A 22759-nucleotide genomic window follows, 5' to 3' on the forward strand; every position below is an offset into this window, starting at 1 on the left:
TGTTTTATGATGAGGCTGTTTCTTTATTTTCCTCTGAATAGATGATAGAAATGATAGCAGCAGTACATTAGCTTTTAAAGCAAAGGCGAACTGTCTCGGTTTTCTCTGAAAGTATCCTTTGCCTTTCCACCATTCTCTTTTCTCAAGGGGCACTGGCATTCATTTTCTCCACACAACTTTCCCAGAAGGTCACCAGTCGATTATCCTTGTTGGCACAAAAGTCTGTGAAATCTCGTAGCAGGCGGTCGGCCAATTTCTCGTCCCCCAGAACGCCAGTTCTCCAGGCTTTTGTCAACATGGTATTGTAAGCCCAATTGTAGCCCACTCGCTCCTCAGAACCAAACAGGCTCTGATTGGCGGAGGTGGTGGAGTTACGGCGTCGCCGCTGCCCACTGGAGTATTTCCTTTTCGAGTAAGGCAGCTGAAGAAAAACTGTACCTGGATCAAAAGTTCCCGAGAGATAGTGATAGAGAGAGCAAGACAAAGAGATGGACAGAATAAAGTAACAAGAAAGATTTCTATCATAGTATTTCCAACCAAAGTTTATATTATTCATAAAAGCATGTACCTGTTACATGGATGTACTGGGGTTTATTCTCTGATGGAAAGTTAAAAGCTGATGTTGAGAACTTGTCTTGCACAAAGCCAAATCTTCCAAAAAAAAGAAAAAAAGGGAAGTTGTTTCAGTATGAAACACACAGGACAATACCTAGGGTGACCAGACGTCCCATTTTTCCCGGGACAGTGCTGTATTTCAGCTCTATTTTTACTCCCGACTTATTATGAAAAAATCATGTTCTTCTCGTCTCGTATTTTATCTTTCTTAAAATGTCTTTATTGCTAAGCGATAGAGTGAGTCTTCTGTCACATGGGAATAGCCTAATCAAAGGTAGCCAATCACGTCATAGTATATTTTGAAGACCAAAGTTACCATTCAAATCACAAATAACGATAGTGAAGGCAGGATCTGATGCCAATGTCAGTGATAGAGATAATTTGTGGAGCCCATTTTTCCATTGCTCACAGAGGAAGCGCCGACATTACACCGCGCATGCGTACAAAAAAAACATGTGGACGCTGCACTGAGTGTCAGCAAATCTTTTGTGAAGCAAAGTTGTGAATCTGATAAAGTGCATGCAAGTGAAGGGCTTTTTCGGTAAGCTGACTTCACTGCGAAATTGATCAAGAAATTGTAGGCTATGATCCGAAATTTTCTTCTGCTCACACCAAATCTGAGTCTTTAACACACAAACACACAGATACAGTATATATAGGCCTACACACGTGTAGATAAGATACTTTTATGTGTGTGGTGGGGTAAGGGTGGGGGTGCCTGTCCCATATTCCACTCTGAGAAATCTGGTCACCCTAACAATACCACTCAAAAAAATAAACTTAAGTTTGTTCAATTCACTAACCCAAAGACTGACCAATAGTGAATAGTGAAAAATACATTATATGCTCTCTTTACCTGGAGAGTACGGCCTCCTGAAACAACTGCATTCTGTCCCAGTATGTCTCTGGCTCAAACCCTACACATATAAAGCAGTGCCGTAATGGAGGATATCATACGTCTACTTAACAATAAATGACAGTTCATTTATCAGTTCAAGAGTTCAATCCATCCAAGATGGTAAATTATAGAATTGTTGATTATAAATATACAAAACAGAATATTACCCAGAGTATCAGTGCACTATATATTTTTGTTTATTTATTATTAGTAACGTGCCCAACATTCTACACTTTGTTTTTTCAGTTAATTAAGTGCATCATCTGGGTATTTGAAGTGCACTTTTTCTTTAGAATTTTCAATGTGAACACACTACTCGCAGTACTTGTACTATAAAATGGCATAGAATAGCGCATAGCCTAAGTATGCAAATTGGGACAGACCTAATGTATTTGCTAGATCTGAGAGACTTTTACAAACATCACAAGAAACATCTGTTACTTTTTCTGTCCTCACCCTCAAAAAGGTTATCACATCCCTCCTTTAGTAGGCACTGTATGTTTAGGGGGATAAACAACTGAGCACGGAGAGGGTCGCCATATAGATACGATGACAAAGCGAAGGGCACCTCCAACACAGGTACAAGCAGGAATCCGCAAGATGCCGCCTTTCTGTGCCAGCCTTGCACCTGAAAAAGAAGAGTGCAGTGCTTTAGGACTTTGTCTCAACCTTACATGTAATGTTTGTGCCCTTTCTTGATACTAGTTCTAGTTATTGTCCTGATATTATAAAAATGTCATCCAGCACCTCATCACCTCATAGCCAACTATGTCAATCCTATGCTCACCATTTCAAAGAGTACAGCTGCAGTGACAGCCATCCAGTGCAGCTTGATCTCAAAGGCAGCATTGAGGGAGAAGTTGCCATGGTAATAGCAACTGCACCATTCCGTCCGATCACTGCGATTGTTGACATCAACATCCAAGGTGACTGTTTTCTGCTCTGGAACTGTGGCAGCTGAGAGAGGAGGGGTAAAAACAGAGCGAGAAAGACAGGAAGAGTAGAAATGGCCAAGAGGATGAAATGACAATGAGGTCAGGCACAGAGACATTAAGATAATAAATGGGTAAATGAAGAATAATTGTGATAGAGTTTATGACAGTAAGTGCTTAGTTCATGACATCTGAGACAATAAGCATTGTGAATGAATTGAAATAATGATTCTCAGGCCAGGGATGATTTTCCATAATGCAAAGTATTAAAGGTAAATAAGATGTATAAAGCTTCCATGGCAGGAAAACACTGAAAGCTGAGTGCATCGGCAGAAAGGCGACGGGTTGGCAGAATAGCTTTGCTTAGGTTTGGGAACAATGGAGGAACACAATTCATCCAGCGGGAACAGGACAGATGGAGGAGAGCAGGAAGGACCCATACCACGGCACTACTGGACCACAGCCACTACTTCACCGCACCATGCACTACTGGTGTACAAGACATAAATATGACAAACCTAAAACAGTGGATTGATTGGTGTACTGGGGCAATCAGTCCATGCTCTGATTTGAGGAGCTTGCAAAACAATTTGTCCCCTAACTGGGTAGAACCACAGCATTTAGAGAGTGCATGTACCGTCACACTGATTGATGGCTAATTGTGTTTGTTATAATAGCAGATTTGCAAACACCGTCTACATCAATCAGTTAGAAAAGGGAGTCATGATGTCATCAACATGATTTGGGCATTGTGGGAATAAATAGGATAACATAAGGGACTACTTTTCTACAACAGCATGCAGTCCTAGAATGGAGAAGAGTCACACAAAGTCAGATTATTAGATTTGAATATATGTTAAAAATTCTTGATGGAAGGGGCTGAATCAAAAGCTTGGATTGGTGTTTCCTGAGAAGAATATAGCGCTGTATAGAGTTATACAGTGATGTCGTTGCAACATTCATCTATATAAGTTAGTTGAGTTGTGGAAGTTTCCATGTGTGCATTGTTGTTTAGTAGCTCGTAGATGGTATGGGTGGTGTCTGAATGCTTTAGTAATGATTTGACTTTGTGGGACTCATTCACTTCACTAGCCTTCCCGAACTTTCGGGGGAGCGAGTGTGACTTGCTGCCTTAAGGTGCAGAGCATGGCTGCTCTGGGGTCAGAGCCGGCTGTGTGTACCTAGCAGTGCAGCAGCTTGGCTGCGTCCTCCGAAGCTGCGGCTGAAGGAACTATGCCTACTTGCATACGAGGCCGGCCGGCTGGGCAACCAGGGTAGCAGGAAGGCCGGTAAGTCACAGGGCCGACGTTCCTCCATAACAAAGGCCACCTCAAACCACTTCCTCTGGAACAGGGCGAAGTCCTCCAAAGCTGCGGCAGACCATACGTTGGCTCCAGCTGGGGGCAGCTGAGTTGTAGGGGCTGCAGGGAAAATAGGTCCGTTTCATTGAGCGGAGAAGCACCAAGGTACAGTCATGCTTCCAACGGGATTGCAGACAGTGATATCTGCCCCCTGAATCAATCCCTGTTCAACACTGACATTGCTTAAAAATTGCTGGAGGTTGCAGTGTAACTGTGCTGTTGATTTTTAGAAGGCGTTCCTACTCTGCCTCGGTATCCAACTGTATCAGGTGGCAGATCACTATGGATCACTTGTCTCGTGTCCCCCAAATCACCACTTTTCATTGAAAATAGACGTGTAGTTGCTTTGTTGTTGCAAATCACTGTCAGTGTGAATGTCCCTTGATACAGTTGGACACAGTAGGAACGGCTAGCAGCAACCAACTCTACAGCAGCTTGGCAACCCCTAGCAAAATAATCTTGACAGTCAAGTCGTTTCTTACCCTTCTCGCTGTCTTTGTCCACAATCCGGTAAAAGTAGAAGCCATAGACAAAGGTTCTCATGGCATCACCGGAGGCATGAGTAATTAGACCTTCATCCAACATTTTCTATAGGAGCGTCAGAGATACAGTCAAGTTTTTAAATACAAGTACAGACTACTGTGACTTCTGCAATGTTCTCAATTTTACCTGCATGATTTCTACTGCAATGCCCTGTGTGGCGACATTCTCCACAGTGCTCACCAGCCAATGTACTACCTCAGCACTGACAAAGCAGTTGGGAGGCAGGCCACGCTGCTCTGGCAAAAGCTGCACTCCAGTGCTACAAGCACAGGAAATCAATTTAGATCACACATGGGTGACATAATAGAAGACTGATAAATAATTAAGGATTCAAAGACTCTCACGTGGGATGCTTAATGGCTTCCAGGATCTCCATTAGTGTGGAAGATGAGGAAAGACTCAAACCACTGGACCCTGACTGCCCCCTGCAAAGCAACATGAAAGTAGAACATTCTGAGTTGAATATATGAGAAGCCATGTTCTGACTGTCGGAATAAAGTGAGGTGTTCTCTTACCCAGTCTCTGAACCTGTGCCTGGGGTTGGGTCTCCTGTGGCTTGGGACATAGCAGATGTTCTCTCACCTGGTTGGTTTCCTCCTTTGTCTGATAGCTCAATGGAATTTGCTGGAACCTGTTCAGCGGGCAGCTGAGGAACCCATTGAGAATGTGTCAGATAAAATGTTGAAATGCAGTGTGCCTTCATCACTCCTGTGTTTCCTGCACAGGAACTAGCACATCTGACATTATCTATCTTCATGCAAACAAGTCTAAAACAGAACTACACAAGACTGACAAAGGTGCAAAATTATGAGAGATCTTCACGCTATCAGTATCCTGTGACTGGCAGGAATGCATCTTTGTGGTACTCTAGTATCAGACAGCACATCCCATGATAGATTCAATGAAGCATATTGCACAGTATAATGCCAAGAACTGGTTCAAACCACCAGCTCCAATCTGACTAGTTGGTTGCTTTACAATTTCCAAAAGTCAGTTATTGTCAGTCTGCCAGCGATATTGACCAGGTTGCTACAATGAGCACTCAAGATGAACTAGCGACTGGATTTGTGAAATTTATACATGGTTTGTGCCATTAAAAAATTTCCTCAATCCCTTCTGTACATTCTGCTTTGTTTTCAGAATTACATATGAAATATCTGGTAATTGTCTACACACATTTTCTAACTATTTCATTTTGTCTTTGTAACTTCTCTCCAAAGATCACTATAACATTATTTGAATGATTTGCCACTTTATTGCATGCTTGTCTATTACCATGACATCATAAATGTAAAAAAAAAGCAAACTGTGATAAATGCTTTACATGTTGGTCAGATGGCCTCTTCCCATCTGCTCCTGGCCAGAATTAGCTGCAATGTGGAACAGTTACTGTATGCCGCTAGACAAAAATCTGGCTACGTGAGATTAGCAGTATTATAAATGAGAACAGGATGTGAAGAGAGATTAAATGCAAAGTGCACATGCATTTTTCCACTGGCCAACCCAGAGTGGTGCAGTCTACAGAAGAACTCATAGAGGTTAGATGTTAAATGAAGTGAATCTAAAGAATCTAATATTTCTTTAGATGATTAGTATACATCAACAAACAGGGATGACTCTTCATTATCACTCTCACTATAAAAACACTAGATAGAAACACAAACCTTAACATCTTTAATGCCAGTGAGAGGTGCAGTGACACAGACATGCACACATGGTTTATACGCACGCACGCGAGTTGCAAGAGACAGACGGCTTTCACAGAGCAGAGAGGGGGCAGTGACTGACCTGAGAATGACAGATGTAGGAGGAACGTGGACTACGAATAAAGTCCAAAATGAAGGCAGCATCCTGTCAGCATATTAGGAGGAAAACACCAGAAAGAGAGAAAATGACCCCCAGAGATCAGAACAAGAACAAGGCAGGAATGAAAGACGAAGAGGCAAAGGTCAAAAGAGGCAATGAAAGAGGAAGAAAACATAAACCCACTGCATATAATATCGACAATCGAATACAGGAAGACATAAAGAATCAAATGAAAAGTAGTGCTGTCAATTGATTAAAAATTTTGTATTGAATTGATCACACAATATGCAACTAACAATTAAAAGACAATATATTATTGTGGCATTTTTATTCTGTTCCAAATACTGTGATCAGTCTTCAAACCAAGCAGACAAAGGCGAAAAAGCCCACAAAAAAAGAGGAAAGAGCCAGCAAGCTATACATATTGTACAAATGCAATAGGCCTCTTCCCCACTCAAAAGCACAAGCATACACACAGGAAGCCAGGAACTAGTCAGTTTCGGCGGTCTGCCTCGGGCTCTCACCTTACGGGGGCTATCGACATAGGTGGTTGTCAGGGCAACGCTGGCAGCTTCACTGAAAGGTCCACATGGTTTCCCACCATGCTGGGCAGCAAGCTGCTGCTCTTCTAAACTCCTGCAGATCAAAGACATCTCACCAGCATTAGGAAAAACCTGGAATCTCTGGCATTTTATAAAACATTTACCATATGTGGCACTAGATAAAACGTAGCATGCACAAACACTTGTTTCTCATTGATTGTGCACTGCGGTATTTTATTTCCTTTGTTTTGCCAGCACAACTCACTTCTGTGTCTGATCTAGCTCCAGAAGTGCAGAAAGGGCAGAGGTGCCCTTTTTGCCCACAGGGGGTGCTATAGGCTCCGGGTTGTAGGATGAAAGGGCCCCTGTCACCTGCAGGCCTTTAATAGTAGCTCCTTTCTATAATAAACATAATAATAGTTATTTTATTGCCCAGATGGATGGTTTTATCCCTTTAATAAATCATTTGTGCTTATCCTGTAGCTGTGCACTCACACGGATAATACGATCAGATCGATGGCGCCGACGAATCCTGTTCAGGCCTTCCAAAAAGCGGATAAATCCATCCAAAAGAGACCAGTCTCCATTGCCAGAGAGGCCATCCCGCCCTGCCCCCGCCCCCTCCCCATATACGTCCCAGTGACCCTCACCATCCGCCACTCGCCTGGCTCCACCCGCTGGCAGCAGCAAGAAGCGTGTGCGCCAGAACTTCAAAGAGTCAATAAGACTGTGGAAGAGAGAGGAATGGGATCTTGTGGGAATCTATGTACATAGGTTTTGTGTCAGAGTTGTGATGCTAGTAAAGCCACTTGCCTGAAGTCCTCTGAGCCGGCAGAGCAGATGTACTGGTCCAGGTAGTTCCATTTGTACTCCTCCAGCCGCTCATGGCTGAACTCAACCCAGAACGGCAGGAAGTGGGCGTCAGCATGCGGAGGGCACAGATTGTAGCTGTACTGAATCTGCGTGGATTCATATGGATACCTAAAGACAAACAAAAACACACTTGTAGGCATTTCTAGAAGAACATATTTCATGAACTGAATCTGAATTACTAAAAGCTTCTACTGACTTTGGGAGGTAGCGGGTAACGGTAATGATCTTATCTTTAAGGCAGACTTTATGAAAGGTTCTCCCCATACTGAGCCAGTAAAGACTCTCTTCCTCCTCTGGTTTACGCCGAGACACCAGCCCTGAAAAGCAGACCTTCAAATCACTCACCTGAATTACATTGGACCATGATTTATGACAGGAAGGTTTCATAAACCCAACTAGTATGCAGAGCTGAGGGGTGTCCAGCAGGGGATGTACCTCTGGAATAAAGGGGGCTGCTGCTGAGGGGCGGGGCTATAGCAGGCTGTGGCTTCCTGTTTGGCTGTACAATGATCTGGTAGCCTTGCATCAGCCGTTGACAGATGAACTCTTCAAACACCTGATGGGCCGTCATCACTGGAGACTCATCGTCACGTCTACATAAGATGGAGAGCACATACATTTTGGACTGAGATATTCAACATGTTTCGAATCTACAGTGGGCTTCAAAAGTCTAAGAATACTTGAGAATAAGCATTTTTCTAATTTAATACAATATTCCATTGCATATAATGAATGCAAAGTTGAGTTCAACAGAAGCAAGAACGTGTGACTGTATTTACAAAGCTTTTCACATGCAATTCACAGTCACCGTAATGTTTATTAGAAACCTAGAAATAGTGCAAAGTTTTAAAGTGTCCCTATTATGCTTTTTCCAATATTACCTTTCATGCTGTGTGTAACATCTGTGAATGTAAACAGTCTGCAAAGCTGTAAAGTCGAAAATGCATGATAAATAAAGTTATTGTCTCCTAAAAGAAAGAATCGACTCTGAACCGCCTAAACGAGTCGTCAGGAATTCCAGTCTCACTTCGTGACCTGCATACGTAACACAGTAACACATTTGCATAATGCCTGCCTACGGTCTTCATTGGCTGCCCAAGAACAATGTCTGCTTTGACCCACCCTCAAACACTGTAGCTGGTTTGTGTTGTGTACATGTCGAGAAGTCGCTGTTTTCTGCTCTGCAAAAGCAAATTCTCTTTGTAAACACTTCCAAAGGATCTGCGAAGAGTCAGTGGTTAAAATCACCACAGCGATACAACAAGCAGAATAACCTTTTGACGACTGCTTCTCAAATCTTCGTGAAGTCTAAATGGGATTTACAAAATGCTTATCCATTAAAGATAGGATAGTACCCACTTTATTTGGACCAAATTTCTCATCAGAATCACAACCTGTAAGTATTATTCATTACTGATGTATATATTTTCTACCGGGTGTTCAAAATACGTAGTTTTGTGTTTTATATTGTGTAGTTCTCCGGCTAACTCATGTCCTACTGAAATACTTTCGCAAATCAACTGTGGGCCCACTATTACCTGAAACTGTGTCCATTAATGCAGATTGTCTGTTGTTCTTACTACTTTTAGTAAAGATAAAGGATGGAGCAAGATTGTTTTTACAAACTTTAATGTTACATTAGTCATTCACGTTAGTGCTCGGCTAACGTATGCGCTGTTATTGATACAGTTAATGATACAGTTCCCACACGTGCACTTCAATAAATTAGAAATATACACATCGGTTTGCTGATGGAAACAGTTGCAACATCTCATAATGTACCTCAATTCTAAGTAGCGTATCACTGAGAAACGTCCTGCTGAAGTCATCCTTGCGATGGAGGTTCGGGTTGAATAACTAGATCTTCCAATGTTTCATCATCGGACTCACGCTCAGATTAAAATGGTAAAATTGACGCCATCGTTACTGTCTTGTCAGTGCGTACAATCGCTGAGGATTTAGGAAGCCTCTGGAGATGAAGTTCGGTTATGGTAATGGCTGTTTCGTTTCCGACACGTGCTGTAAGCGGTCGACCAATCACAACAGACTGGGCCCACTGGCCAATCAGAGCAGAGTAGCTCGCGGAAACGAGGGATTTAGAGAGACTGAATCCTCGGGCGAGTCGTTTGAGAATCATTGAAAAATGTGGTGTATATTATGATCAAATTAAAGTGTCTTATGACCTTTGATGCATGTAAACCTGTTGTAGGAGACCTCCAAAACAAAATTAGGAACCTTTAAAACAGCATAATAGGGGCACTTAAGATATTTCTCAATCACTTTTTGGCATAACGTTTAATTGTTTCATGAGCAGGGACAATGAAAAATGTAAGTATTAATTTTTCACATTGGGATTTTTATTTTATTTTTTAAATCTACGTTAAAGAGTTATAAGCCATGAGCCAAATCAACCAGGTATGAGGTGAAACGTAAAATTACAAACTGATTTGAAGCAAAAAAGTATTACAAAATCAGACAAAAAGACAAAAGTACACGGCTATGTAACAGCTTTCATGAGGGAATGAACGACAATCCAATGAAGCACTGCGAAAGATATTAATTTTAAAAATTTGGATAAGTGGGCAGGTGCTAAAGTGCTCTTTTAGTGCAATTTTCTTGTTGCGTTTCCATGACTGATGGGGATTTCTCTGTAGAGTGAGCAATGCTGGGCAATGCTGTTTTTTCCTGCAGGAATTCCAGTTAAACATGATTAATAATGGGAATATCTGACTTTAACCAAGCATATTGGCTGATAACCAATATAGTGCCGATATATATTGTGCATCCCCTAAAATATAATTGAAAGTAATATGACAGACATAATGTTTTGACCCAATGGGTTTGTACCTGTCCAGGTCAGTGTGTGGCAGCAGGTCGTAGCAGCCCTCTGTGTAGTCGTTCTGCAGGGTTTGACGGTCGGGAAAGTAATCAGTCGTGAGGGGGAGGCAGGCAGGAGTGGTGAGGGACTTCCAGTCCACCCCGACCGTGCAGCAAAAACTAGGCACTGTCGGAGGGGCAGACAGCAGCAGGACTTCAGGGGCACCCCCACCACACACACAAACACAGAACAGCACACACGCAACAGACCACATCCAAAGCACATTCACACATACGGCCCGAAAGAAAATTAGCAGACAGGTTGAGAGAGAAAGAGACAGAAGAAGAGAGGGTGTACAGTTTCAGGCAGACAGACACATACCAACACACAGAACGAGGATAAAGAAAGACAGAGGAAGTGGGAAAAGAAAAAGGAGTGTGTTACCATTATTGTTGTAATTGAACTGAAATTACAGTGACTACTACGTGCAAAATTAACATGCAATAACAGGCACTGTGAGCATCGTGACATCACTGATGATGAGTAATAAGTGTGAACGGCCGTCTGTACAAACACACAATTGGCAGAAAAGATGACCAGTACTGTAGTGTTCAGGCAAGGCATGCGTGAGAATCTGAGTGGAGCAGTGTCATTCTACATACTTGTGATTGGTGATTTTATTGAGGGTTATAAAGCTCGTGAGAGAATTGAAGTTTGATACTTGATTAGACAGAAAGGGGAATTTAGGAAATAGAGGAATCCCCAGGAAAGGGGAGGGATGGTACAGAGAGAAAGCCAGAAATCCCAGACAAATCCGAGGTGGAATTCACTAAGAATGAATTGCGGCCACCAATATTGATGTTTAGTTGTCAGTTTTAGCACCTGTGCATTACACTCAGCACACATATTTTCTTTTGTTTACATCCTTTTCTAATAGAATAAATGTTTAATACTTTTTTGTGATTATCACTAGCCGATTAACGTGCTAGCTTAACTAGACATCTCGTTCATGAACTAAATGATTTGGGTCATCGTGTTTATGAAGGAGGGTCTCACTCACAACACAAAAAGACCTACTGGCATAATGATAAAACCTGCAGAAAAAGTCAGTGAACAAATCAATAAATAGATTCAGAAGATTGGAGTCAATGAAATGAATCAAAATCCCCACCACAAGTCTTTAGTAAAGACACCAATAGATGGTTGAATACAGTCGATTCAAGAAAGAACAGACCCATCACAATTCAGTAAACAATTGTGCTGGTGAATCTGTTGCTTAATTAAGATCAAATAAAAATCTAAACAATAATGGTGTTGTATTGTGCATGGTGTGTGAATAAGATTTAGGCATATTGATGCTAAAGTGGCGCAACTATTCAGTGAATTCCCCCAGAGGTTTTGGACCAGGACCACCTTTTTCGCTCATCAAACTTCCACCCATAACCAAAACACAGCCACTCAGCTCCACTGATGTGATCTACCGCACTGGCTTGAGATACTCAAACCACCTTATACAAAGATAAAGAACAGTGATTCCCTCATAGACAAAACTGATTTTAACTTCCAAACCTAAAAGTGCACAGGTAAGTGCGAACCCAGCCTTAAACACCTTAAATCACTCAACCATAGATCCCAGATTTCCTGTCCAAACCCCCTCCCCTTTGAAATATGAATGCGTTTATGTGATTTGCAGATAATGAATATATATTTCTGAGGTTATATATATGTGGTAAATTCTCATTCATGTGGAAGTGGATGGATACTGGAGATGCGATTGTGTTTTTGAGTCTCTTCACTGATGGGGAAGAACTCACTCGGATCTAGACTGCTGGAATAATCCTCAAAGGAACCACGGTTCACTGGTGTTCCTACAAAAGCAAGAGCAGTAACAACAACTGAACTCAACTCAACCTCTGGCTCTTACAGAGAACATGCAAGTCATTTAATGACTCGTACCAGATAATTTAATAAAAGAAATGAGAAAAAAGGACAGTGGCCACAAAAAGCATTCGGTACTCATACTTAAAAATATACGAATGTTATGTAGGGGTGGAAATCGTAAGGAATTCTGATTCCTCGAGAAATTCGGGATTTTAATGGTGCATTAACAAACTCCTAAAGGCACAGTATGCAAGTAAGCTTCGCTGCTAGAGGTCGCTTATTCAAAGGCGTAGCTCAACAAGCCGATGGAAAGCAATCCAACGAAACTCAGGCAGAAATCATGTTCATGGATAAGCTAATGCATTAAAGTTTTATTAACGTTACTGTGGTATGAAGCAAAGGGGCTGAGAGCCTGGGAAATTTTGGGGAAAAAAACAGTTTTTATTATGCTTATATGCCGCAGTCGGCCGCTGCCGCTCCTTTTGTTTTGTTGTTTTTTATGTTTATTTTATGATTAAAGTTACGTTTAACGCTCTCCTCCTCCTTCCCTGAACTTTGTTACAGTTACTTTTGACTTATCACTTAAATTCACAGTGATTTATTTAATTCTAATGAAATAGCTGCATAGTAACTTTTAAGATTTAAGTTAAGTTAAGATTTAAGTCTCAGGAGTGTAAAATAATCCCTAAAAAGGACTGGTTCACAAAATTCGTTCAAGAATCAGTCATTTAAGAATCAGCAGCATGTTTTTTGATTCACTGCAAAATAACAAGATTCATCTGTTTGGGACTTTGGCTACACCACTCATGTAGCATATTTTTGATTTGCTACAAATAACCGACTCATATGACTGAGTAATACTTTTGGGAATCAGACTACACCAGCAACGCTATATGTTTTTTGATTCACTACAAAGAACCGGCTCATAAGAGTCATTTGTCCGGGAACCAGACTACAGCTGATAAAGAATCAGCTCATAAGACTCACTCTGACATTCATATCATCATAAAGTATTTAAATATCTTTTAGGGCCATTGTATAATAAAGAGGTTAAGTAAGTGAAAATACTGCACCAGTGCTGTTGCTACTAGCTGGACTTCCAGATACATTGTCAGGAACTCCGCTGATGTACAGTCCATTCTCTCCTACGTAACGGGATGCTGTCCGCTTGCTATAACACACATTTACACCATTATTAGACTCTCATTATTTTTCCTCTCCAAATATCCTCTCGCTCATCTGTGCGTGACTGACCTTCCCGTGGCTTCATGATAGGCCAGTTCCAGCAACTCTGCAGAGGTACGAGCCGGGTCTCTCTGCTCACTGCCCTGCAGCTCTGCCATGTTCTGTCGTGTCTGATGGTGGATCTGGATTGCCTCTCCAGAAGGACCTTGAACATCCATACAACATTATATAAAACATGTAGAGAACAGACTCTAGTGACAGTTTAGTGGTCATTAGTTTGCATAATATTTGACCACAAATTGACCAATCAGAAGCAAGTATTTGTATGTATCCCTTACCAACAGGAAACGTGTGCATCCAGCGGCGGCGGTTGGAGGTGAGTTTCATAGGCATACGTGAGGGGGCGAACGGGTTGATGAGGGCCCTCTGGGGCGTGTAACCGCCTGGCCGTACATGCAGGGTGGACTCAGCGCTGCCCACCGTGAAGCGGCCCGGAGCACTGAAGTCCCTCTGGGATTCTACCATCTTTTCCAGCAATTCTGCAAAGACAAGCGAGACGAGAAGCAGTGAACATCAACCAGACGTTTCTGTCTACATCAACACATAGGTGCACACTGAATGGTTCTGTACCTCTTGTGCAGCTGGTGTACCCCAGGGAGCTGCTGACCTCGTATTGGCCCTGAGACGGGCGTGGGATGAGCAGGATGTTGGAGATGTGTCCCAAACTGTCATCTGACGTCAGGCTCCTCTGTTCATCTGGTCCAGTAGGCCTGGCTGGGGGAGAGCTGCCCATTACGCCTCCACCAACATCAGATGAGCCCCAGCTTTTCCTGCTGGCTGACTCCCTCTCCCGACTCGACCTGACACACGATCACAGGCTAAACGTATAAACTGCCATATAAATGGAGGAAGTTGGTCAAATACGAAAAACTCTGGACGGATTTTTATCCGTTTAATGTACCTGAAGTTGGTGGACCTCTGGGCTCTTGAGGGCCCAGGAAGTCTGAAGACCTGAGCATCGTACGCATCATAATCCACCTGGATTGGAAGGCTGTTCTCAGCATCTTTTGGAGAACCAAGAGCTGAGCAAGACAAATCCAGGTCAGTCAATTCACGGCACACCCATTTACAACCTTAAAGTGACGCAAATTACTTACAATGTTCTTTGCTGCTTCTGGCTTTTTCAGCTTGAGCCTTCAAATGAATAGGCATCAGAGTGACAGCAGCTTCATTAGCATTTTTACAAGCATTAAGTCATTCTTATAATAACAACATTACAAAGTCACAAGGTGTTGTCAGTGTAAGTGTGATACTTCTAACCTTCTTTCCAGCCAGCTTGATCCGTGGTGTAAAACAGCTGCATGAGTTCTGGCTCTTTGATGTGTAAAAGCTGTAAAATACATATTTATTATACTAAGTTCATCTACATTAACCTGTGAATCTTTAATGCTAGGGCTGGGTAACATGGACAAAAATATTATCACAATATTAATTTAATCAACTAGTGTCCAATCAAATTAATTCATAAAACTTTAACAACTTAATCAATATTTTAAAATGTAACGAAAATATAACAATTAATTTACAAAACACTGCATTTTTATTTTTTGTCAAACAAGGTGCTGCCAAACAGAATTGTATCCTGTATAAATTAAAGGTGCAGCGAGTGATTTCTGAGAAACACTATTGAAAGTGGATTGGACCGAGCAGAACAACACACTTGTAGCCAGTCAGTAGTAGGGGGCGATTGAATGGACGATTCATGATGGGGAAGGAGTTTTTGAAGAAAGACAATAGAAAGAGAGATGGCTGAGAGACATTACAAAAGAGAAAAGCTCATAAGAATATCACTGGAAAATTAAGGGTTATGTTCAGGAAAGAGCTTTACGACCCGCATTAATATTAGAAAAGAGAGACCTAACCGGGAAGGCCTGAAAACAGACACAGAGGTTGCATTGTTTCTGCTCCATACGTGAGTAGCATTGGTTTTGCTGTTCTTGTAATGTTAGATATAGGAACAGGACGAATGTCATTGTTTGTCTGGAGCTGGTGTGCTGCTGGCAACAACAAACTCTTGCTTGTGTATATACTCTTGTGTACTGCGTGTTCATTTTTTGTTCTTCCTTGTCGTTCGCCATCTTTGTATTATTTTTCATGCATTATTTTACTTCGCTTCAGCTACGATAAAGAAATATACACAATTGCATTGTGCGTTCAGGCCCTTTGGGGGCGGAGCAATGAAGATTTCAAATATTAACAGTGTTTCTCAGAAATCACTTACTGCACCGTTAAAACATAAATAAAAATATTGGTTGTATGATATTCGTTAAAATAATAATAATCAATATAATGTTTTAATAAAATACATTATTATTTTACTATAATATAAATATATATATAGAGTATAATTCTATAGAAAAAAATGGGTGGAGGGACACCAGCCCATATCAATGACACTCAAAAATGGATAAATTGGGCCAGTAAGCAACCATAGTAACCACACAGTACACCCTAGCAACCACCCAGTAGCTGGTACTGTAGCAACAACTCTCAAATCTCACCTATGGTTGATCCAATGAGGCAGGTTGTAGTCATCGCCAATTCTGGAGTCTCCGTGCACGGTGCGGTTATGTAACTAATATAAATGATACAAATAAAAATAATAATTCTCACCCTATTCACAAGTATTATATCTGATTTTATGCTCAAATGCCAACCTAATATGGTGTTTGCTAACCTTGAAGAGTGGAACAGCGTGGAGAGGCTGCTCTCCCATGCATACCAGATCAACACCGATGCCTGTTAGGAAGATACCGTACCATTAGCATCCGCCGCAGTTCTACAAGACATACAGCGATTGTACAATGCACTCACTGACCATTGTCGATCATGCGCTGTTTGGTGAGTATCATGAGCAAGCGGTCCACCTCGAACACGCCCACTCCTGGAGTAATGACCACCGACATCTGACCCGTACGATCAAAGTTACGGTTGATGTAGTGCTTATCAAATACTGAAAGAGACCAATCAGGACACTGATATCAGGGCAAACACCTCCACTGAACTGCTGTGGGTAAAGACAATGGACTAAATACACAACTACAAACCGTTGAAAGACAAGTTTATAGCTTCCAGATAATTTCCCTGAGCAGAAGTGGAATTATGCCCACATGGATATCCATCTGCAATATTGAGACATGAACAAAAATGTGTTTGTAAATCTGCTTGAGTTTACAGAATTGCAATAATCCCATATTCATAACACACATCTTTCCACGCTCACTGCCAAAGGAGTATACTTTGCACTCAACTGTGAAAATGAAGTATACACAATTCTTTCAAAATTATAAAACAAATCTTTACGACCCCAAAATTTTGAACGGTAGTATAAAAATCAGGATTGGATATACATACGCACCTGCTACTTTAAGACGCACCAGTACAGGATACTGTATGAAAAGCTTCTTAATGGTGATGAGCAGAGACGTCCACTCATCACGTCTTTCATTTTGGGCCACCACCCTGGAAGAGAATAAAAATAAGGACGGCTTCTTAAACCAGTACAAAGCAGCAAGTCTTAAAGGGACAGTTCACCCAAAAATGAAAATTCTGGCATTAATTACTCATCCTCATGTCGTTCCAAAGACTTTCGTTCATTTTCTGAAAATAAATGAAGATCTTTTTGTTGAAATCTGAGAGATTTGTGCATTGACATTCTACACAACTACCACTTTGATGCTTCAAAAAGTTCATAAAGATATCGTAAATGTGAATTGAGCGGTTTAGTCCAAATTTTCTGAAGAGACACAACTGCTTTATATAATGAACAGATTTAATTAGACTTTTATTCACATATAAACATTCATCAACTCACACATCAGTTGTGGTAAACGGAAGCATGTTCGCTTGACGTGCGAGAACCAATGAGTTTCATTCTCATGTGTTACACAGCACGTTTGAGCTTCAAGCTAGAACCAATGAGGTTCATTCTCATGTGTTACACAGCACGTATGAGCTTCAAGCTAGAACCAATGAGGTTCATTCACGTGTTTTGAGCTTCAGCAAGAACCAATGAGGTTCATTCACGTGTTTTGAGCTTCAGCAAGAACCGATGAGGTTTGTTCTCACCAGCATGTTCGGTTGAGCTTCCGTTTATGTTCAATGATCAATGTTTATATGTGAATAAAAATCAAAATTCAATCTGTTCATCATACAAAGCGATCGAGTCTCTTCAGAAAATTTGGACTAAACTGCTCGATTCATATGGATTACACAGTGTCCTAACCAGACGTGATACGATAAGACTCCATTCAACAAACAATTTGTCTGTTCACACCAGATGCGACGCGACTATGAGAACCGATAAAGTCAATCAAAAATCCCAGCCAATCAGGAGAGCATGTGGGCAAGCACTTTTTGCAAGCTCCCTGCCCTCACAATGAAATGGATAAGTACATAATCAAATTGATGAATACTACACCATTTTAACATCATTAAAAACACATATTGAGAAAAATCTTTGTCATAGAATACACTTGTCTGTTCTCAATGAGTTGACAGTTTAAATATTCTTGTTTCCCTTATATTTTTATTGTTTTGAAGATCTGTTCATTGTTGATTTCAGTACGGCTATAAAAGAGACACAAATTGATATTCAAACTCCCATTAAACGCTTTTAACAATGAATGAAACACATAAACAGTACCTCGGATTATCATTATTGTTTGTGCTGTCGTTGCAGCCGCGACGTAACAGAAAAATAGAAACCGAAATAGAATCATCGCATGTCGCCATCTTGTCTAGTTAGGACAAAAACTCAGATTAACATGGAAAAGATACCTTTTATCGCGAGTTGCGGCGTCGCGTCTGGTTAGGACACGGTGTTAAGTTTTACGATCTCTTTATGAACTTTTTGAAGCGTTAAAGTGGTAGTTGCGTAGACAGTCAATGGAGAGTACAGAACTGGCTCAGAGTTATTAAAAATATCTTCATTTGTGTCCTGAAGATGAACGAGTCTTACAGGCTAGGAACGACGTGAGGGTGAGCAATTAATGACAGAATTTTCATTTTTGGGTGAACTACTGCTTAATGAACTTCCAGACCTGTAGAAATCCTCATAATACCGCCCATCATGGTCTTGTCGGACTGATGCTCTTTGCATCTCTGGGAACTCTTCTACATGAACAAAGAGACATAATCAATTATTATTAATCAAATTATATGACCCAGGCAGTGTTTTAAATATGAAACATTTACCCAGTGATTTGGCCAAGTAGAAGGTTCGAGAGAACAGCACTACTGTAACCTCATGACTGCAGTTCTTCTCCTAAAATTAGTGTTACACGTTAATAAAATGCCATAATGCCAATGCATTGAGTGATATAAGCAGCTATAACATTATAACTGGTCAGTGATGGAGTTGACACTCACTTTCCATTTGGCAAACAGATCGGAGAGGAAACCATTGACAGCTTTCTCAAAGTAAAGATCACCTGTGAATTAAGACAGCAGCTTATATGATTAACAGATTAATAACAGATTTATTCTTCAAATACACATAATGGTAAAAAAATGTCTCTTTACCATAGATATCAAAGTCCCACATCTCACAGCTCATTTGAATGAATATATAAACCATCGCAGAGGTGGATCGAAATACAACCTAGGTGGAAAAAACAGTCACGACATGTGAAAAAAAAAGTGATAATAACACTAATTGCATTTCCAAAGAGACATTCTCACCCTTGTATCTTCACTAATGTAGCCACAAGTGACCTTCTCTCCTTTAACCCACAATTCACTGGCCTGGGCCCTGAAATCATGATAAAACCATTCTTTTTTTAGTTAAACATATACTACCGATCAAAAGTTTGGGATTTGTAAAATGTTTTAATATTTTTAATATTAATATTAGCTCAACAAGGCTCCACTTATTTGATCAAAAATACAATAAAAACAGTAAAAATTGTGAAATATTATTACCATATATAATAGAAAACAGCTATTTTAAAATGTAATATAATGTAATATTGAATGTGGTGGTTGAGGAGAGATCCCCTGATATGATTGTACGGCGCTTTGGGTGTACAGTGGTACATATGAAAGTGCTATATAAATGCCTCATTCATTCCTTCATTCATATATTTTAAAATGTAATTTATTCCTGTGATGGTAAAGCTAAATTTTCAACATCATTACTCCAGTCTTCAGTCACATGATCCTTCAGAAATCATTCTAATATGCGGATTTGCTTAATTTCTTATTATTATCAATGTTCAAACCGTTTTTGCCATGATACAATTTATTCCAGGATTCTTTGATGAAAGTTCAAAAGAACAGCATTTATTTGAAATCGAAATGTTTTGAAACACTGGTAACTTTTGATCAATTTAATGTGTCCTTGCTGAATAAAAGTACTCATTTCTTTTAAAAAATCTTGCTGACCCCAAACTCTTGAACAGTTGTGTATGTTATGAGATAACACTTCAGAGATTGACCAATCACATTGTAATATTCCAGATAGCTTGTAATAATGGATGTTGTTACCTGATTCCTGCAAACTCTACTTTCTGTGTCACATACGCACATGTGCTCACCTGAAAGAAGATCATGGAGACATAAAGACCACTGTGAGGCATCAAAAATGAACATTTCATGCAGATTCTACTCACTAAGCTCTTCTTCAGTCTCCACATGTCTCCTCGTCCAATATACTGATCTTTGAAGGTGAGCTCCACCAGATCCAAAGTCACATCCTGTTCAATTTCAAATGGAGCATTTAGGTAATAGGGTATGAGAAGCTGTGCAATATTGTGAATATATCATGTAAATAAATTGTAGGACATTGTGCATTAAAGAGTACTTCTGTATAAAATACCTTTGGATCTACAATATTGATGATGACGTCCTGGTAGGCGCGAAGCTTGAAGGCTTGAGCCACTGTCTGATCTACACTGATAGTTTCTGTTGGTGGAAAAATGAACATTGAGATGCAGCTGATTAATAGTTACTAGTACAGAAAATTACACAAATAATTTAAAATTCACCTTTCTGCAGGTCTTCTTTTAAACTCTTGACCTGCAGCAGCAGAGGACTAAGACAAAGAGATTAAAAATACAAGAATACAGTATTATCAAGAAATATACTACTGTACAAGACTACATTCAATATTGCATGATACAAGACAATCAAAGAAATGCTTGGACAAAATAATAGATTTTTTCACAGTGCAGTTTCATTTCAGGTTTCAGTTTTTAGTTAACCAAAATATGACGTGTTATAGTTTTTTTGACGATTTTAGGATTAAATGGGACTTTTTTCTAGACATTGGCGGTCAAAAGTTTGGAATAATTATGACTTTTTTTTTTTAAAGAAGTCTCTTACACACTTACCAATGCTGCATTTATTTGATCACAAATGTGATAATATTGTGAATTATTATTACAATTTAAAACAATTGTTTTCTATTTGAATATATTTAAAAATGTAATTTATTCCTGTGATGTTAAATCTGGATTTTCAGCATCATTACTCCAGTCTTCAGTGTCACATGATCCTTCAGAAATCATTTATTATTATTTTTTTATTTTTTTATCACAGATGAGAAATGTTTCTTGAGCATCAAATCATCATATTAGAATGATTTCAGAGGATCATGTGGCACTGGAGACTGGAGAAATGATGCTGAAAATACAGCTTTGATCACAGGGACAAATGGCATTTTAAAATATATATATTTGAAATAATATTTAAATATATATACATTTAAATATATATAAATATAAATTGTAATAATATTTAACAATATTGCTGTTTTACTGTATTTTTTATCAAATTAATGCAGCCTTGGTGAGCATGAGACACTTATTTTAAAAAAACGTTACACAAATCTTCACAACTCCAAACTTTGACCGCCAGTGTATTTCAGTGAAACTGACCTGAAATCACCAGAAAGCTCCTCTCACCTGTACTCATCACTTGGATGTGCAATCTCAACAAAATCCCCCAGTTTAACATGAGGAAAGACTTTAGGATTCATTATCAACTCGTCCTCTGTGGAGAAACAATGAGTGTAAAGTATGCAAAAACACAATAAGCCAGCGTCATAAACTAAAACTAATTCAGTTGTTATGTATAAGAATATTCTCACCGCTTCCTCCAAAGCCCTTCTTGTGCACAACAAGCTTGAAGGACTTGTTAGCCTTCATGGTCACTGTCATTGTAGTCTTCAGTTGTACAATCACACACACATTTACATGCAGAAAAATGTCCAGTGGTGAAGCAGTCTGCAGAACTTCATTTTTATTGCTCTATTCTTCCAATCGACATGATATGCATGAACAAGTTTCAAATAACACTTAAAGTGCTTGGAAATGAAGAAGCACAATCAAACTCATGACAGCCTGTCATTCTGCTTTTTGTTTACAAGTCGCGTGACGCATTTCTTCCAACCCTGAGGACGCTTTGCAAAGACGTTTTCCAATTGTAAGACAATAAGGTAGAGAGTAGATATTCGTTTATAAACTGACGATGCATAGTTTAACATACATCTTCCATAAATAATGCAACATTTGCACTGTTTTCTGAACTGAGCGTATAGTTGCTTCTTCGGGTTTATAATACGGAGTTGGACAGCGCCGCATAGCGTGCTGGAGACTCACAGTCATGTCTAAATGACTCGAGTAACCTACAGCTTTCCTCAGTCGCTTAGGTACATTTCATGAATCATCCTTAAGATTTGCGAACCAGTTAGTGCATTTTTCAGTGCTTTTTTGGGGTTACCTGCAAAAGCATGTAACTTAGTTCATCACTTAAAGTAAGTATTTACGTCAATGAACATATCAGTGCAATCAGAATGACAAGTCATTGTGTCATTTATGTTCACAAACAAGATAGGCAAAATGCTTAGTCATGTTACAACAGTTCTCAGTATTTTCAAATCTAAACAATGGCTCCGATTTTGATGACAAATGATTGAAAATGCACAATACAGCATTTCCCTTCATTAGTGAAATTCAAAATTCTCCTCCGCAAACTAATTAATTACAAATGAAAAGACGTTGATGCAATTAGAATGCATAACACATCAAAACAAAAATAGGGAAATTATGATAATGTTACTAAATATTATTTCCTTTACCAAACAAAACAGTGAGAATCAAGAAGGTTTTAGTTTTGTTGATGTTGTAAATTGTATGTATGTATTATGCATTAAAATGTTAGCTATCATTAAATCAGTAACACTTTACAATAAGGTTTCATTAGTTAGATTTGTTAACATGAACTAATAATGAACTGCACTTCTA

At 39.8% G+C, this 22759-nt stretch overlaps 1 protein-coding gene across 9 annotated transcripts; it reads right to left on the reverse strand.

The window, feature by feature from the left end:
* depdc5 (DEP domain containing 5, GATOR1 subcomplex subunit) lies at positions 1-22089 on the reverse strand. 9 transcript variants are annotated; one of them, XM_084105134.1, is made up of 42 exons: positions 21604-22089; positions 21419-21506; positions 20501-20547; positions 20332-20417; positions 20126-20209; positions 20001-20050; positions 19197-19266; positions 19038-19116; positions 18885-18946; positions 18711-18780; positions 18557-18629; positions 16873-16976; positions 16562-16636; positions 16333-16467; positions 16192-16253; positions 16016-16089; positions 14775-14844; positions 14612-14648; positions 14416-14536; positions 14085-14314; positions 13793-13993; positions 13524-13659; positions 13343-13440; positions 12203-12256; positions 10418-10574; positions 8006-8163; positions 7767-7887; positions 7511-7678; positions 7193-7424; positions 6963-7096; positions 6680-6791; positions 6138-6200; positions 4865-4995; positions 4694-4774; positions 4476-4608; positions 4289-4394; positions 3627-3866; positions 2301-2470; positions 1970-2141; positions 1472-1532; positions 569-651; positions 1-438 (listed from the first exon to the last, which is right to left on the reverse strand). In XM_084105134.1, the coding sequence occupies exons 1-42, from the start codon at positions 21671-21673 to the stop codon at positions 143-145; spliced, it is 4794 nt and encodes a 1597-aa protein (XP_083961260.1). In that variant the 5' UTR covers positions 21674-22089; the 3' UTR covers positions 1-142. The 9 variants fall into 9 exon arrangements, with proteins under 9 accessions (XP_083961260.1, XP_083961259.1, XP_083961264.1 ...); XM_084105133.1 differs by having other exon boundaries at positions 10418-10601; XM_084105138.1 differs by having other exon boundaries at positions 3687-3866; positions 21604-22086.
* Between the last annotated feature and the right edge of the window lie 670 nt (positions 22090-22759).

The sequence above is a fragment of the Abramis brama genome, assembly GCF_963993115.1.
Source record: "Abramis brama genome assembly, chromosome: 25".
Taxonomy (NCBI): domain Eukaryota; kingdom Metazoa; phylum Chordata; class Actinopteri; order Cypriniformes; family Leuciscidae; genus Abramis; species Abramis brama.